This window comes from Leptopilina boulardi, unplaced genomic scaffold, assembly GCF_019393585.1.
Source record: "Leptopilina boulardi isolate dan_hultmark-lab unplaced genomic scaffold, ZJU_Lbou_2.1 LbouV2_324, whole genome shotgun sequence".
NCBI lineage: Eukaryota > Metazoa > Arthropoda > Insecta > Hymenoptera > Figitidae > Leptopilina > Leptopilina boulardi.
The window spans coordinates 2,182,303-2,201,662 of record NW_026137890.1 but is presented as its reverse complement, the minus strand read 5'-3'; the positions used below and the strand labels follow the sequence as shown (position 1 = coordinate 2,201,662).

At 28.6% G+C, this 19,360-nt stretch overlaps 1 protein-coding gene across 5 annotated transcripts in view; it reads left to right on the top strand.

The window, feature by feature from the left end:
* The window catches only part of LOC127284386 (tolloid-like protein 2), a 228,910-nt gene that overhangs the window by 97,711 nt on the left and 111,839 nt on the right, over nt 1-19,360 (top strand). For 4 of the 5 annotated variants that reach the window (XR_007843472.1, XM_051309786.1, XM_051309787.1 and 1 more), the window contains one exon: nt 11,297-11,563. Coding sequence is in view for 3 of the 5 variants with exons in the window: in XM_051309786.1 (XP_051165743.1) it covers nt 11,297-11,563 (267 nt within the window). In the remaining 2 variants the exon portion in view is untranslated. Of the gene's footprint in view, nt 1-11,296; nt 11,564-19,360 lie in introns of those variants that run through there. The other variant, XM_051309789.1, reaches the window with a different exon arrangement.

The following is a 19,360-nucleotide window of genomic DNA, read 5'->3' as shown; positions in this document are numbered from 1 at the left end:
TTCATATCTTTTTCTCATTTTTTCCTTATTTCTTTTTTCTGTTATCTTTTCTTCAGTTTCACTTGATTTCGACATTAATTTTTGTTTTTTGTCTTTTTCTTGTCAATCTAGTTTCTTGTCGTCATTTTCCATCGATCTTTCTTTTCTTTTTCTCATTTTATCCTTACATCTTTTCTGTATTATTTTCTCTTTAGTTTCATCTAATTTCGAAATTACATTTTGCATATCATTTTCTTCTTCTTCTTTCACTACTTTAATATCTTTAATAATTTCCAATGACTTTTTTTTCTTTGTTGTTTGTTTTTCAGTTTGCTCCAATTTTACCGTAACTTTTTGCTTTTTGTCTTTACCTTGTTCGTTCAATTTTTCATTTTCTTCTAATCGTACTTTTCTTTTTCTGTTATCTTCTTTGCTTGTCATAATATTTTTATTATCATTGTCACTATCCTTATTTACACTACTTTTCGCCATATCTTTTTGTGAGACAATCTTATTGCCATTAGCACGAACACTAAAATCACTACAATTATCACGGAACGTTAAATTAGTTGCCAAGTCAACTTTTTGTAATTGAGACATTTTATTTATATACGCTTCAGATTTTTTACTCTTAATACCACAAGAAGAAGGTAGATGCTGGACAGGTAATAGTTTAAAGGGTTTCAAAGTATTATTTTTAAACATATTATGTAAATGTGGTCTCATTGATTCAACGTCATATTGAACCGCATCAGGTGACATACCAAAGCAAATAGATAAAGCAAATGCTATAGCAATTACGCCACAATCTCTATCATTAGATTGCTGTTGTACATTTAAAAAATAACCTTTGGTTTAAATGGAAACAATCTATTTAAATACGCTTGCTGTTTTCTGTCTAAATATTTAGCATTCATACTATCACATATATAAAGATCTTTTCCGTCATAATAACTTACAGTCCAATGACCATCTTCTTCATCTTTACCACTAAAAAGTACCTGAATATGTTTTTTATCACGATCAACAGGAGAAATTAGTTGTAGCGACTGTATGTATAATGTATTTTGCATTTTCAAGAGACCTTCAGAATAAATTTCTAATAACTCTTGAAATTTATACATGTGATTATCAGTCAATTTTTGATTATTAATAATAATGTCTAAATCTAAATTACTTAAATTAAACAACTTATCTTTTTCAGATCTTGTGATTTCCGTTTTTTCAAAAGTTTCATTTTCGGACAGCATTTGTATGAAAAAAATAGAATGAAATAATTAGAATATTTAATTTTTATATATTACTATACAAAAAGGGCTATTAAACAATACGTAACACCATTACTAAACTATGTTGATCCGCACTTACCCCCACATAATGGATTATAATTTTTTGTTCACTACATCCCCCGTTCTTCAAGTTATATATATTTTTTATGGATCAGGTGGGGATCCAAAACCAAATGTTTATTTTCTGGGGGAGTGGGCAATTCGAAAATTTAAACCTTATAATAATGTAAGGGCGCACTTACACCTCTGGCTGCCTGCACAGGCAGCCAGTGACAGCCAATCAGAGAGTCAGTAGATTTAAATTTGAATTTTCTGTCTCTCTTACTCTTATACGTTTTCTGCTTGGTGGGAGGCTGCCTGTGCAGGAAGCCAGAGGTGTGCGAGCGCCTTTAGTATCGATAATAAAAAAATATTATTATAACCAATGATGAATGGCGAATACTTAAAAGTAAAATTTGAAAAACAATATATCTCATTAAATAAAGAGTGGCAAAAGCAAATGGGCCAATTCTTCGAATTCCTTTCTTTTCATAAAAAATGAAGTAAGTTCATTTACTGTGAAAAGGATTTCCTTTTTTATTACGCAAACCTGTTTTTAATCAAAATTGAAATTATAAAATAGCTTAAATTTGTTTGTAATTACAACTCGATTGAAAATTTTTGCCTATAAAAATTGTAGTTTTTGTGAAATTTTGCAAAATAAAAAGTTTTAATTTCTTTTATTAGTTTTTAAATATACCTGATTATAACAATCATTATTATTCAAATGTAAAAATCAAAATTTTGCTGGATTTCAAAGCATAAATAATTATTTTAGAACAAAATTTTTTTAATTGGTTCATTAATTCAATTCAATAGGAAAAAACTAATTTTCAAGTTTTTCTGTAAATCGTATTTTTTCACAATTAATGTTTAAAAAAATATTACGTTTTAAACTTTTATATGTAATTTCAAGAAACTTTTGTGAGGGAACCGCCCTATTCGTGATTTTTGTCTACTCACCTCCTCCGTAATGGCATTACGTATTTTTTAAACAGCCCCCAATGTAATTTTTATTATAGGTAATCATTAGTCTTGTTTTCTTAAAAAATATAAATAAATTATAAACTAAAATTTTTAAATTCATAATTTTTTAAATTACAAAATTTCATCAAAAATATTTTTGGGTGCAGTTCCGAATAGCACATACCTCTGATTTCGATAAAACTTGGTATCCCTACGTAATTTGGTGCGCTGATTACGAAAATCATAGTGAAAATTGGCGGAAATTTAATTATCATGGTAAAAACCATAAAAAACACCATAAAATCATGGTTTTTTCGATTATCTCGTAAAAAACAAAAAACTTCGAAAAAAGTTTTAGACGAAAGTTGTAGATCTCTAAAAAACACACATTTCATGTTTTATGCATTTTTTACCAAAAGTCATTATTTTTCGAGAAAAACGCAAAATAGTAAACACGGCCTTCGGCCGCGTAAGGTACTGCTCGCTTCTCTTTTTAAGAAATCTTGGCGAGAGGGGGTGGATGTGTCCGAAAGTAATTTGCAGAAATTATCATATTCACCATTACTCAGGATCCAACGAATTCCGCAAAATACTTTCGGCCATATCCACCCCCTCTCGCCAAGGTTTTTTTAAAAAGAAAAGCGAGCAGTACCTTACGCGGCCGAAGGCCGTGTTTACTATTTTGCGTTTACCGCTGCTGTAGACTCCACCCCACAATTTCTGCAAATTACTTTCGGACACATCCACCCCCTCTCGCCAAGATTTCTTAAAAAGAGAAGCGAGCAGTACCTTACGCGGCCGAAGGCCGTGTTTACTATTTTGCGTTTTTCTCGAAAAATAATGACTTTTGGTAAAAAATGCATAAAACATGAAATGTGTGTTTTTTAGAGATCTACAACTTTAGTCTAAAACTTTTTTCGAAGTTTTTTGTTTTTTACGAGATAATCGAAAAAAACCATGATTTTATGGTGTTTTTTATGGTTTTTACCATGATAATTAAATTTCCGCCAATTTTCACTATGATTTTGGTAATCAGCGCACCAAATTACGTAGGGATACTAAGTTTTATTGAAATCGGAGGTATGTGCTATTCGGAACTATATCCATATTTTTCAAAAATCATAATTGGGAAATGAAGATAAATTTTACCAATTAGAAATCACAGGAAGGATACAAAATTTTTTGAAAGTGATTTGAAATAATCTTTTTTAATTATGCTAGATGATGAAAACAAAATTGATAAACAATTATTTTTAAAAAAAAATTTTTTTTAATTTAAAATTTTTTAAATAAATTTTTTTTGATTTAAAATTTTTTTTAATTTCTAAAAAGCTAGTTTAAATAATTATTTTAAAGCAAAATAAAATATTGACATTACGTTTACTAATGAATTTTCATTTATAAGGAAAAGTGGGATCATTAAACTAACGGCTTTTATACTTCACCGATGACAAAAATAAAAATTCCATTTTTATAAAATTTCAGAAAAAAAATTTCAAAAAAGCAACTTAACATAAATTTTTTATTTATTGATTAAATAATCAAATAACGAAGTAAAAAAAACGGAATATTTCGTTTTAGTATTTTATTTATTATAATAATTAAAAGAAAATTATCAATTTAATTAAAATTTTAATTTGAAAAAGAGAAAATTAATAATTAAGCTAAATTTAAGTTCGCAAAAATAATTTTTTAAAAATATTACAAAAAAATTTATTTACTTAAATAGAAAAACATACCCATAGGAAATTGCATGGAAGTCCGCCCTGAACAGGTTAGCACTCTCGTGTATGCTTTTTCATGAATCATTTTTCTTTCATTCATTACCACAAAAACTTTAATAAAAGCCCAACAGCAATAATGCTTCTTGACGCCAACTTATAAATTTTTAAAAATTAATTTAAATATTTTAAAATAAAAGATATGATAAAAAATGTCAACTTACCTTTTAATTAACGCAGAAGAATTAAACAAACTGATTCAAAATTTTAAAGACACTTAAAAACTTTGTCAACGATAAGAAAAAGAATTGTCAAAATTTGACACAAATTTGACATGTCATAACATTACAATTCAAAAAACACGTGAAATCAGTAAAGACTAACTTCAAGTTAGGACAGAAGGACAGACCAATCATTTTATTATAATATAATAATAATAATATTCTATTTTATAATAAAATAATAATGAACAATTTATTTCATATCGAATCACTTTGGCGTTGGCAAAAAATTATTGTAAAAATAAAACTTATTTAGATAAGAAAATTAGTGAATTTGAAATAAACTTTGCGTTTAAATTATGATGTATTTATATTTTAATTATTTAAACGACCATCATATCCCGCCACAGTCGGCCCAACCTTGGCGGCCAAAGTTGGCCCAACTGTGACTGACGACCGTCGTCTCCAACGGTTGGCCCAACTATAACAGCCACAGTTAGACCGACTGTGACTGCCAAGGTCATGTCGACCATAGTTCCCCATAGTCGACCCAACTGTTGGTGCCCTAGTTATGCCGGCCATTGTTCTCCATAGTCGGCCCAACTAGGGCTGGCGACGTTGGCAGCCATAGTCGGGCCACTTTTGGGTGACAATATTTACCATGGTCGGCCCGACTATGGCTGTCAACGTCGGCAGCCCTAGTTGGGCCGACCATGGGCCAACAAACCATCTCTGGTGGCCGACCGAAATTCGCACCTGGGTAAATTAAAAAAATTTAATTTGTTTATGAAAAATCGCTGTTTTTTATTGACAAATTCAAAATTTTTTTTTTCATTAACATATTTTGAAAGTCGATAAAAAACTGAAACTTTTTTGTATCTTAATCATAATTCCTAAATTCAATACTTTTAGAGTTACATGTCATTGAAATTAGGCGTATTTCAAAACAACTTGAAAAAATCAGATTTTTAAAAATTCATAACTCGAAAATTTGAGCACTTATAAAAAAATACGTAAACTTTTTTTTTCTGCAAAGTATAAGAAAAAAATATATTCAGACAAATTTAAAAGGTCATACGTAAGTTTCACGTTAAATTATTTAACATTAAAAATAAATTATAACTTATATATAATTATTGTTTCTTCATTGTTCTGCTTCTCAAGTCTTCATTTTTCTCAGTCGCAACTTATCAAATCAATTTTGTATTTATTTTCCTATGTTAAGGTGTCGTAATGGTTAGCGTGTTAGCCTGCGGAGCATTAGGGTTAGGGGGTTCGATCCCAGCGAGCGTTAAATATTTTCCAAAATTTATGTAAGCGATTGTGTTAAATAATAATAGGGATAAATAGAAGGTCTCTAAGGATAAATAATGTGTTAATTGTATAATTAATTCTATATTTAATTTTTTTGTGTAGGTGTTACTACCTATTTGAAGTTGGGTCGACCCTAGGGTAGATAGAAACTGTATATTTTAATATAATGAAACTGGCTAGAAATTTTTATTTTACTAGAAAGGGATTAGGCAACCAGCCTGGAAAAATACTAGTTATCCCTAGTGTCACATACCCTACTTGATTCTGTCCAGTTTTCCACTTGAGTTGCTCGATTGAATCTAGCTGAATTGTACAGTTTGCAATACATTTTCACAACTAAATTTCCACACGGGAATACTTTATGGAAACTATATTTTAAATATTAAAAAAAAATTGTCAAATTTTTTTTCTAATGTTTAAACTATTTTTGTTGGGTAATTAGTCAAACTTTTCTTACTATAAAGCAGTTTTTATACTTGAACAATATAATTAAGCAATGTTTTTTGGTCGAATTTACCCGACTCTCCCTTACTGGATCCGCTGGGTCCTGCGTGCGGCTCGGGTATTTACAGGTAGTAAATTGTCGTTCATAGAATAAGTGATTAAAAAAATTAATACAATTTTTATTATAATAATAAAAGCATTAATGTAGGTTTCATTTAACGCGCTTTTTATTGAAGAGAATGAATTATCCAATTTCTTCAAAAGGAAACTTTAATTTAATAAAATTGATCTTCAATCGCATTTCTATTTATTTGAATATTCACTTAACAGTCCAATCAGCACATAACATAAGTTTACAACATTTTGTTACTTGCGACAAACTTGTCAGAAACTTGCGTGGAAGCTAACATACTTTGCAAGTCAAGCTCGCTGCGAGTATGTTACAAGCTTATGTTCTAATTGGGAGTATTATATTAACTAAATTCACTTAAATAGAACTTTCAGTTAATCGAACTTTCATTCAACAAAAGTTACATGTTGCAATTCGCCATTTTTGATTAAAAATACTTGAGCACCACTTTTAACACCGGGTGCTAACACCCATTGACAGTCGAAAACACCTGGAAAGAAAATGAGAAACATAACCTATAAAATCATGTGGCCCAGCGGCAGGCAACTCTGACCAGAACAGTTCGTATCTTGATTATGATATTTCTTCAAAATATCAAAATTTTAACAAACTTTTCGATATTAATTAATGAATCTTGAATTATAAATTGTTAAGTAAGAATTACTTAAAAATTATGTAAAATATATTATTAAAATCACATTTCTTTTTTCTAAATTTAAAAATCCCGCGCTTCACGAAATGCAGGTATAATACATAACATACGTATGTTCAAGATTTGTTAAATGTAATCGTTAAATATTCTGGAAATTTAGAAGGAGCATAAATAAGGAAAAATAAAAAGAAAGCCAATTGACCTAACTGTATTTATGATTGTCTATTAATTTCTGTTTTATTTACGCTTTCCCATGTCATAGAAAATGCAATTTTCAATAGTTTTTTAAATTCATTTGCTTTCCCTGCTAAAAATAAAATCAGAAATCAGTCTCAAAACGTCAGAAATCCTGACGTTTTGAGACTATTTTGATGTTCTGTGATGCTGCTGACTAATTCTGACTTAAATAGTTTTTATGGGCCTGACGTTTTCTAAAAAGTGACGATTTCTCACTACGTTTTATTTTTTTTATAAAAAGGGTTCCAAGAGAGGTACCAAGGCCACTCAAACCCACCATATAACTCTATTATATTATATATTCCCTTTTTCCAACAGAAGGGTCCTTTCGAGGGTCCATCAGGTTTTATGACATTTTAATGCAAAATAAAAAATTATTTAAATTTAAATAAATATTTTTTTAAATGTTATATTTGTAATTTATAGATTTTAACGATTCCAATGATATAAAACATTATGTAAAAACTCTAAAATTACATAATGATTATACAATAAATACTCCATTAATTAAAATTAATTCTCAATAATTTAAAAATATTTGCAAAAAATTTTATATCGTTGTAATTGTATTAACATGTACATTACGAATATAATATTTAAAAATCATTTTTTTCAAATGCAACAATTTTTAATTTTGCAATGAAAAGCCATAAAACCATAAAAGATCCTTCTGGCCTATACTTTTCTTTTTGTCCTTTTCTAACGTACATATAATATATATGGAATCACGTTTGTAAGACAAGGACAGAAAAGGGAAGGCGTCAATGACTACGACTATACTTTTAAAGTCCCTACTTCAAATTTGTATTTATTATTTTACAGTAAGCTAGTTTCCTTACATTTAGTTATAAGAAAGCAACATATGTTGAAAACCTATTCTTACCATTGTGTTAACTCTATATATATATACAGTGAAACCTCCCAATAGCGGACACCGACGGTGACAGCTGAAATTGTCCGTTAACGGAGGTGTCCGCTGTTGGGAGGTATCACCTATACAATTTTTTCTGATTTCATTTTTTTGTTAACACACTGAAGCTAGAGAAACACGGTGGCTTTGTACATGAAAATTTATAAAAATATTTAATTATATTTTTCAAAAGACTTTAAAATAGAAGTTTGCCTTTTAGGAATTAAGGCAGTTTTACGTTCTAAATGCATTTGTGCATTTAATATTAAATTTAGTCCTGTGGTATCATTACTGTTCAAGAAGTACATTTTTAATTCAGAGAAATGATAGAAAGCAATGTGAAATTTTCTTTTGATGTCATTATTGCCATTTTTCGAATTACAAGACTTACTTTTGTTTTGGTTGCTAAACTTACAGGGTCAGTGTCAAAAAGACACAAAAATCTTCAAAAAATGTTAAATTATACAAAATAAAAATTACGTTATTTTTTCATTCAATATTTTTAATATTGTTATTTTTAACAAACTAACTTTTATTAAAATTTTATGATTTTTAATAAAAATTTTCTTGTTAAAAATAACATCAACAATCGGTCAAGCGTCCGTTATTTGGCGCATTTGAGTGTCCGTTAAGAGAGGTGTCCGCTTTTAGGAGGGTCCGCTATTGAGAGGTTTTTGACCCATATAAAGCAATGTAATTTTGCCGGGACTTTTAAATTTCGTCCGTTAAAGGAGGTGTCCGTTATTAAGAGGTGTCCGCTAACAGAGGTTTCACTGTATATATATTTGAAAAAAATTAGAAATCGCTGGCTATTTCACATAAAAGTTTATTTTTTTACAACTATAGATGAGCAAAAACATTCTGGTCTCTTGTAAAATAGAATATATGAATTGATCGCTCAATCAATCTCTGAGCGAATTTGATCCAGTTTCCACTAAATATAAATTTGATTTGAACCAAATATTACATCTAATTATAGTGCAGTATGCTAAAAAGAGAAATTAAAATTAGTAATTATTTAGTTGATTTGTGGAAGAATTATGTTAAATTGAATTTTAATAATATAGTAATTAATATATGCATATTAATTAATTCTTATCACTATAATTAATTATAATAGTAATGAATGTGCTAAAACGTGAGCGAAAAACCTGATAAAATTCGCTCAGAGTTTACTTGAGACAATCCGATAGTATCTTATTATTCTAGACCATTTTATTTGTATATTACACATATTCTTTTAAGTTCGAATTCAAATAATATTTACATACGAATTTTTTGTTTAATTAAATATTTGCTGAAGCAAATTTTATTAATTGAATACATTAATATATGATAATTGGACTACAAATGTTTTTTGATCAATATAACAATATACCTATTTTAACTTTACTTGTTAATTTTTAAAAATTATAAAATTTTTTTAAAATAATAATAATTATCAACAAAATATGTTGATAAAATTCAAAAAAAGTAATAAGATCTTCTATTTTCATAAAACAGTATTCTATTTTTAAGATCTCAGTTAGGTTAGTTTAGCTCAGGGGTTAGGTATTCGGTTTGCGTTCGTTAGGTTGTGAGTTCGATTCCCTGCGTTTGCGAGATTTTCTTCGATAGGAGTAAATAAATATAATAAATTGTAAAAATAATAATTAAGAATGTGTAACGTAAAGATAAAAAAATGTTGTACGATAATTTATTTTTTTAATGATAAAATATTGATTTTTTTTAATTTTTAAATATTTGTAGTCAGAATTCATGAGAAGTAAGTCAGGAATCTTCAAAACTATTTTATAGAAAGAAATGTCATTTAACATCACAAATAGTCACAGGGTTTAATGATTTATGGTATGGCAAAAAAAAGGGTCTCCGACCCTCATAAAAAATCTGACTACTATTGACGATTCTTTGACTAAACCTCACTTATTGTGGTGTTCTGTGACTGCAATCGTAACAAAAACAGTCTCAAAACGTCAGAGATCCTGACTAATTTTTTGACGTTTTGTGATTTTATTTTTAGCAGGGTTCTTTTTATTTTTACGTATTTATGCTCCTTCTAAATTTCCAGAATATTTAACGATTACATTTAACAAATCTTGAATTTTTTATTTCCTTAAATATCCCCTCACAATATGCCAAGAATCTTTAATTTTAATATTTAACAGAAATTCAAATCCAATATTCAGCCAACCTCTGTGACTGACCTTCATTATGCGCGGACATTTAAACATTAACTCAACCTCGTTTGGACCTCGCGACTCAAGTTCCCGAACCTCGTCAAGCGAGGTTCAGTCAAGGTTCAGGGAAGTTTCGGTGCTGTCCGGGTAACTATCCTATATTGAACTAATTATGTGAAGAAATAAGTATAATTATAATGAAATGAAAAGTACACTGAAATATCAATTTTCTCAGTTACGAAAAATTTAAGCATTCGAGTATATCTAAGGCACGGACGTTGAGGACCTAGGTATTTTTTCATATAATTAGTTAAATAAAGTATAGTTACCAAGTTTAATACATTAATTTACCATTTTCATACAGAAAACACCAAATTTTTATTTTCTACACAAATGAGAAGTGCGAAAAAATGTGCATGGTTTGTTTACATTTCATGTTTGTTTACATTTCACATGTTGGACATACCCTCAAAGGTTCTCGAAGGTTAAAAAATAACAAAAAATTAGATCTAGCAATTTCTCTTCTGCTAGTTCTGCTAAAACTGATTTTTTATTATTTTTTAATCTTTGAGTCATTGATCGCATAATTATACGCAAATAAGTATTGCATAAATTACTGTTTTATTTGAAACAAAAATAGTTGTCATTAATTGTTAACTAATTTCAGTGAAAATAATTAATTTTTGAAATCTCCCATATAAGGCACTGGATAGTTGGAGCCAAATCGATCTACTTTCTGTGACTTTACCGACTGGGGTGACGTCACGTTAGACATCTCTATAGGGCAAAACTGGTCACTGACCAGAAAATCTATCTGAAATCGTTTTGCAGACAAAGTTAGTTAGTTTAGTGAAAATTGTGTAAAGATTTAAATGTCCCGATCAAACAAATGTTTAGAGTGAAACTTTTCTGAATATTTATTCAAGTGGGGCATTTAAATCTTTACACAATTTTCAATAAACATTGCAATTAAATATTCTGAACATTTCAAATAAATCTTTAGGAAATCTTTAGGAAACTTTCGATGCTGTGGGTGATATCTTGGCTTAAGTTTTGTGGAGAGATACTTAATTCCCACTGAAGGATTACATCTCTATGTAAACTTTAAATCTATAAACTATTCTTCAAAATGGACATACATGAAATCAAATATTAATTTTTTTAAGAAGTTTTTTGATTATTAAGCCAATTCTTAACTTCTTTAATTTATTTTTTAGATTAGAAGATGCGGTTGTGTCGTCTAAAAAAAAGCATTCAAAAGATGATAAGAAGTTTAAATTAACTACCAAAGACATACGGATTGAAGACTTTACTAGAGATAAGAAAGAAGACAACTTGGTTACTACTAATATAGGAACCTCAATTATAGAAAATTATACTGAGAATTCTAATTCTTATTTTGCAAGACACGAAACAAGTGTACCTAGTTCATTAAAGCAAAACACTCAGAGCAAAAAACGCCGAAAACGACACCATCGAAAAAGGTATGTACTTTTTGTAAATATTAATTACACAGGTCTACAAGGATTTTTTTAGATATCAGAGTGATTATCAATGTATTTTTATGTGCTGAACACGATCCCCAGTTCCAAAATTGTGTACCATGTCAGGATTTTAAGTAAATTTGGGGTAAAGTCTCCAAAAAACCGTCTTTTTGAGGGTTTTTAATATTTTTTCTCCTTAACCTGATATGATAGAGACTTCTATATAGGCTTAAATTAAAGCTTATGTCTTACACTTATTTTGTAGACCTGTGTTATTTAATTCAGAATTTGAATACCTTATACATGTAGTGTTGTATTTTTTCATTTTTGTAGAAATTTGAAGAATAAAAGTCAGAAATTAAAAGTTCTTAAATCTACTTTACACTTTGGTAAATTGTTGTCTTATATGAAAGTAAAAAATTCGTAAAGTAATAACTCATTTTAACCCTTCAATGGCCCAGTTTTTTCACTTTATTTTGAAGACATGAAGTATAGATTTAATTATTTCCGTATTCAACATGAATAAAAAAAATTTTTTAACACGTTTCACCCCTTAAAACCACCCCTAACGTTTAATACTACCCCGAAACATTGATAATATCTAAAGGATTAATTAAACATTTTACAGCTTCTGCATACTTTATAATTATTTTTAAATATTTCCTGGTTATTTTAAAATTGGAAATGATAATCAACAACCACTTGAATACCACCCTAAAAATTAAAAACCACCCCTTAATGATAAAAATTTTTGTAAATGATTAAAAAAAAGTTTGTGAATTCTTAGTGCATGTAAATTATAAAAAAGTATTTCTAAGCTACACAGATATGAATAATTATGGTAAACAACCCCTTGAAACCCACTCCTAATTCATAATTATTTTTTATATACTGACATTTGTTTTGAAAAATTAAAAAAAAATGATTTTGACTGATTTTTTTTCAAAAGTCAAAAATTAAAAACGTTGTAATTCAAAAACTATTTTATTAAATTCAATAATAATTGATTTTTAGACTTTCATCAACAATAACAACATTTTAGAAAAGTATGGATTAAATTCGAGAACTTTTAATTTTTTGTTCGGACATTTCAGGAATTTTGCCTCATTTGTGTAATAAAATAAATTGTGTGTAGTTACAGTTTAAAATTTTCACCGTTTGGACCCATGTTCCTCTATAATAAATTTAAAAGTTCTACAACAATAGAATTTCGAGATAATAAAAAAATCGGGGTACAAAAATTGTTTTTTTTAAATATTTTTTTGCAAACTCATTGTATTATATTTATCTTTATATATTTTACTGGAAAAATAAAAGTAAACAACATTTTTTTAAATTTCTAAATAAGTTAAAACTGAAAAATAATATTTAATTTTGAGAAAAATAGGGTTATAAAATTGTTAAATTTTAGTTTGAAATAGTTCTTTGTATTTTGAAATATTCTGTTGCTTGTTTAACGATAAGTACAATAGGGTGAAAATCTAACCCGGATGAAAAAACTTGTACAAGTTCTTGTATACTTGTTCATGAATGAACTTGTACATTTTCTTGTACATGTTCAAGTAATGTTCTTGAACAAGTTTAGTATCCGAAATTGAGAAATGTTCTTGTATCAGAACTTGTACAAGAACCTGGACAAGAAAATATACTTGAACAAGAAAATGTACATGTTTACATATTTTTTTCTGCAGGTTTCATGAACATTTTCTTGTACCAGATGTGGAACATGTTCTTGTAGATGTTTTTAAATTGAAAATTAAAAACTTTATAGGCTGCGCAGTAGTTTTCGTAAGCCTTTACAGCTACGCAATAATTTTTAGCATGCATAAGTGAAGAGTCAAAATAATTATAACTTATTAAAATTTTAAATTTTTTTCAAAAACATTTTTTATACAAATGTTCTTGTGCAAGAACATAAACGTATTCATGTAAAAGTACTTGTACATGAAACCTGCACAAGAATATGTACAAGAACATGTACATTTTCTTGTACAAGTATATTTTCTTGTCCAGGATCTTGTACAAGTACATCCATAAAATTGTGATTGGTTGATTTTAAAAATCGCGCTAAAATCTTTCTGTTGATTGTTTGTTTGGCCATTTGCAATTTCGGCCAAATGAAAATTCTATCAATTAGAAATTCTGTTAACCGGTTAACTGGTCACAGCTCTCCTCAGCAAATTCAAGAGTCATTAAAATGGTAACTCAAAATTATGGTTGCATCTTTTAAAGCACATCCAAAATAGGCAAATGCAATTTTGCAGAAAATCCCAGCTGCTCCCCTTTTCAAAATATTGCTGAAAACGTTATTTTTTAATTAAAAAACACTCAATTTGCAAATGTATATTAAAAACCGAAACTTTCGGTGCTGAGGGGGTGATTCTAATTACCTTTTTTTATTACTAGGGTAAGTCCGAGAGAGATGGAACACGTTTTTTCAAACCTTTGTAATTTTAAAAGAAATTAACATCGCAAACCTATTCAAGTGCGATGATTTACTTTGAATGCTTCTATATAAACCTGCAAATCAGTTTTAAATTTTTATTATTTCTGATATTTAAAAAATTTGTTTTGAAAATAAATGTCAATTCTGGGAGAGATGAAATTGTCCGGGTTAGACGAAACATGAAATTTCATTGAAAATAATACTATTTTAAGACAACAAATTGATAGATGGAAGTTAATTAAGAAATTTTTAATTTATTTTCCGGAGAAAATTCTGATGAAAAATTGGCACTTATTTTAACCTCAATGCCTGTTTCATTATTTATGATTGAATTAATCTGATTGGTTGGTTGATTTAGCAACAACCAATGGAATTGATAGTTCTTGACAAGTTAAAAAAAGAAGGATATTTATTGACGTTAAGTAGTGTTAAAAATGAATGTGAAAGAATTATTTGAAGATTTTTGAAAGATCTTGAGATATAGTTAAAAATTATGTGTATACAGAATTGTATGACTAATAATAAATATCATTAGTTAATAAAATTTATTTATTGTTAAAATTGTTTGTAGTTATGATAAAATAAAGTAAACTCGCGCGATCGGTCTCGTCTAAGTAAAAATAAGATGGTTAAATGGTTAAATGGTTGAAATAAGTGGGACTTAAAATAAGTGAAGCTTCAGTGTAGAGAAAATGTTCTAGGTCTATATTTTTTATATAGACCGATCATAAACTTTGTGGGTGAATTTCATGTAACATTCAATAAAATTCGCTAAATTAAAATAATGATACATAAAGAGAATTTTGCTAATTTATTGTTAGACACTTCCATGAAAAAATAAAATTACAGTTTGTAAAATATTTTCGGATATAGAACAGGTGTTCCAACTCTCCGAGATTTACCCTAATGTTTAATTAAATTAAATTAAATTTATAATGAATTAAAATGGAGATTTAAACAAGAAAAAGATACAATTATAATTAGTGTTTTTTGGTGTTTATTCTAATTGCCTAACAGTAATCAGTCCAGTAGCCCTTTAACAGCTTATTCTTCTAACAGCCTGATTTTGTCTACTGGCTAATCGCCTAGACTTATTCGGGTAGAGCATGCCGAAAAACGGTTATATACCAAATTTTGTTCAAATCGGTTGAAATTTTCAAAAGTTATTCAAATATGTACATATTTGATACAGTACCAGAATTGGAATGTTTTTTGTACATATATGATATAGTACCAGTTAACCTGTTAAATGATTTTTCGGTTAAGTAAAAATTATGTAGTATGAAAAATCGGTTATATGGGAATTATATCAAATAATAATTCAAATAAATGAAAATTCAGCTGAAAGAAAATTCTATGCAATGAAATTCTACCCAATAAAAATTCTCTAAAATGCCTATTATGTTACAAGAAAATTCGAGCAAATAAAAATTCTGTGAAGTGAATTTTCGATTATATAAAAATTCTGTAATATAGAAAATCGTTTTGATGAAAATTCTGTAAAATACTAATTCGAACAAATAAAAATTCGGCTCAAAAATAATTATGGCAAATGAAATTCTTTAAAATGAAAATTCGAAATAATGATTTTTAGAACATAATCATGCGTCCCGTTTTTTCGGGAGTATATCTGTTAAAATAGCAACTTTCCTGTTTCTTCGGTTAGTTCTGCTTATCTTTTGTGGACCTGCCTTGGGTATGTTCGAACAATTTCTGGGGAAAATAATTGCTCCGATGGATTAATTGCCTAGTTTTCTTTGTTGTTTGTAAGGAATTTAAGTTCATGTCGGCTAGTGGAGGTAGACGAACGAGGATCAAGGGTATGCTTTATAGCTTGCTCTGGAGGGACATTATCCAGCTCTACAGATTCTGGACCTGGACGGTTACAAATGAAGGTGAAAACTCATCACCACTAAAAATGTTTGCATTAAATGGGAAGATGCCAGTTATGGTCTTTCCTGGGTCATTTTTTAGCCATGTATCTTGAGCAGAAGCACAATACTTTTTGAACGGTCCGAATACTGAGATGTCTAAAGGCTGCAGCTTGTGGCTACAATGAGGTGGATATGACAACATAACAATACCGTTCTCTTTAGCAAAATTCAATGTCTCCAAGTACACAAAAAATTAAAAGGCATTAAAATAAGCTGCAACGCTTCTTATTTTAATCCAATTTTGCTTATTTTAATCCATTTTTGTATTAAAATAAGCAAAATTGGATTAAAATAAGAAGCGTTGCAGCTTATTTTAATGCCTTTTAATTTTTTGTGTATAAATGAGAGGAGTGGTTATCTAATACTAGCAAAACACGATGCTTTTTAGATGGTTTTACATATTTTATAAAATGCTGTATAAACTGCAAGAATTCTTCGTCCGTAACCCATCCACTGGCATTATCTGCTCCTATATAGTCACGGAAGCAGCCATTAATAAAGTAGCTCTTGAAAATTTTTCGGGGAAATTCAAACGCAGTAAATCGATATTTACCTATTACTTCAGCTAATTTGTCAAAAATGTCTTTGACGTTCTGAATATTAAATAAAGTTTCACTACCAAGACTGGTGGGTTCTGGCTTTCGAATAGATAACTCGGGATTTTGTTTTAAAAACAAAGTCAGCCAATCATTCCCGGCCATCTTATTATCAGTCCAAGAGGCTAAAATTTTAATGTATCTTCAGTATCTTCAGACGCATTCACACTTTTTCCTTCTTTGACAGCATTTTTTAATTATTCATAAGAGTAAGAACCTCTTAAAGTTTATATATCCGCATTCTAAAATAAAATATATAATTATATATTATTTTCATTTTCACCCAAGGGGGTTAATTGAGCAACTATTGCTCAACTAACCTCAAGGCGAATGTTTGAAAAAAAGTGAGTTTGAAAAAACTATTTGAATAAGAACCAAATCCTTTCTAGATATCTAAAAGAGCAGAAAACTATGTTCGTTCTGAAAACGTTTCATGTCCGACAAATAATGTTCTAAAACATTTTTAGAACATGGATGTTCAAATAATGTTCTAGAATGGAATATACTAAATTTATGAAAATATAACACTTACCTGACTTTAAATGGATAATATTTGACTTTTATAGAACTTATATCTTATGTGAAATCTTAGTTAGATATTTCAGAATCTACATGAAATCTCATATGATTTTTTAAGTTCAAGTCAATGTGAAATCATATGCAAGAATGCACATGAAATCCCATAATTATGGTTTCCTATTTTAATACTTTTATGTAAGATTTTACATAAAGAAATCTTTAGAATTTTATATGATATTTTTTATAAGATTTGATGTTGATAATTATGAAGGAAATTGACGTAGGTAATTGACAAAAATAATATGCCAGAAAAATTATAGGAAATAATGTAGGAATTAACATAGGTTTCTATGTAGAAAGAAAATCATAAATTCACACATGAAATCATACACCAAATACCAAATCATACGGTTTAACGCATATGATAAAGCTACCAACGTCAACATGCATAATAAATATCTTTTTTTAAATTACACTATAGGGTTATATTTTTCTCATATTATTATTATTCGAGAATACAAATCTAAAATATACCCTAAAAATATTATAAAATTACAAAAACTACAATCTATTTACTAAAAACATAATTTTTAAAGTTTTTTTTTCTTTTCAATTTTTTCATAATATTTTTAGACACTTTAAAATTTCTAATCATGGGTAATTTAAAAATGGTAGGGTTTGGAAAACTGCATGGAATCACGCAGACCCCCGGTGTGCTTCTTGCTTAAAAAAATAAATGTTCTTCATGGGTTAAAAAGACTACGTAGAGAGAAAAGTCGAAATTGAAAGTTTATTTACTTAGTATACATACGTATTTTCGCGAGTAGATTAAACGAAAATTATAGCGAATCCGATTAGAATTGAATTTAATATAGTTATAGAACAAAAACTCGAAATTTTGGAAAAAATTGTGTCCCCCAAATTAACTTTTACAGTTTTGGAGCTAGGATGTTCAAATTTGGTATACATACGTAAATTTGCGAGTAGATTAAAGGAAAATTATAGCGAACCCGATTGAAATTAAATTTAATATAGTTATATTCCCAAAACTTGGTACACATATTTAATTTCACGTGTAGATTTCATGAAAAATATAGGTAACCCTTTTGAAAGTGACATAAATATTTGTTCACAACAAAAACTCCAAAATCCTGAAAAAAGATCAAAATTCCTTTTCATCTTAAATTTAACAATTTTTTAGCCAACCATCTCAAACTCTGTACATATATATGTATATATTTACAAGCAAACTGAAAGAAAATTATAGACAAATTATTTTTTGTAAATTAAATAAACATTTAAATAATCGAGAAAAGAACTCTAGGTATGCGAGTGTATCTCGCACTTGACCAATTTTTTAAATTTTAGACAGCTTTTTGCGTATTTGTGACAAGTGTTCATGGCCCATTTGAGTTTTAAAACAGTACGCCACACTTTTTTCGGAAGTTTTTAATTTTTTCAATTTTTATATTTTAACACTGCCTCCCATTCAAGAAGACTAGAAACAGGAGGTATTACTCTTGCAGTAAGTGTTGGTTAAGAGAAATGGGGAGATATCTTGGCTGGGCTTTTCGTTTCGGCTTACACTCAGTAGATTTCTGCTCTCACTAATACATACGCATAGCATAAGCACAAATCCCTCCCATAACAAGATGCATATCAAATGCATTAGTATGGTCAGAAATTTACTGAGTGTAAGCCGAACGAAAAGCCCAGGCAAGATATGTCTCCACCACTCTTACCACCTCTTTTCATAGGACTCATGGCTGAGTTACACCTCCTGTTTCTAGTCTTCTTTCTCCAATTATTCTTTAACATAACTTATTCAGTTACTAAAATTACTTCATCAAAAACTTCAGTAATGAAGAACTAATCCAGGACGTAAAATAAAACATAAAATTTTTATTAAAATCACGTACTTTATGTTATTTCTAACCTTAGATAAATCCTAACCACTAATTATGTCGATAAAACAATGTCATCTTTGTGAAACATTTGGTTATATAAAATTTCAATTTATATGTATATGAGAATGCTGTCATCATTGCACTTAAGTATGGTAATCTGGATATTAAAGGAACATCATCTTCGCGGAAGTTCTGACTTTTCTGATACATTTTCAGAAATTGATAATCAAATTTTTCATTAATTACTAGAATAAAATGAATCCCGAAAATAATGTATTTTAATAATTACCATCATGAATATGGTTATATTATAATTTTTATTCTGGTAAAAATTTTCTAGAGAAGATATTTTTTATATCTAGTTCACCGCAATTGACGGCATCCTATGAAATGCA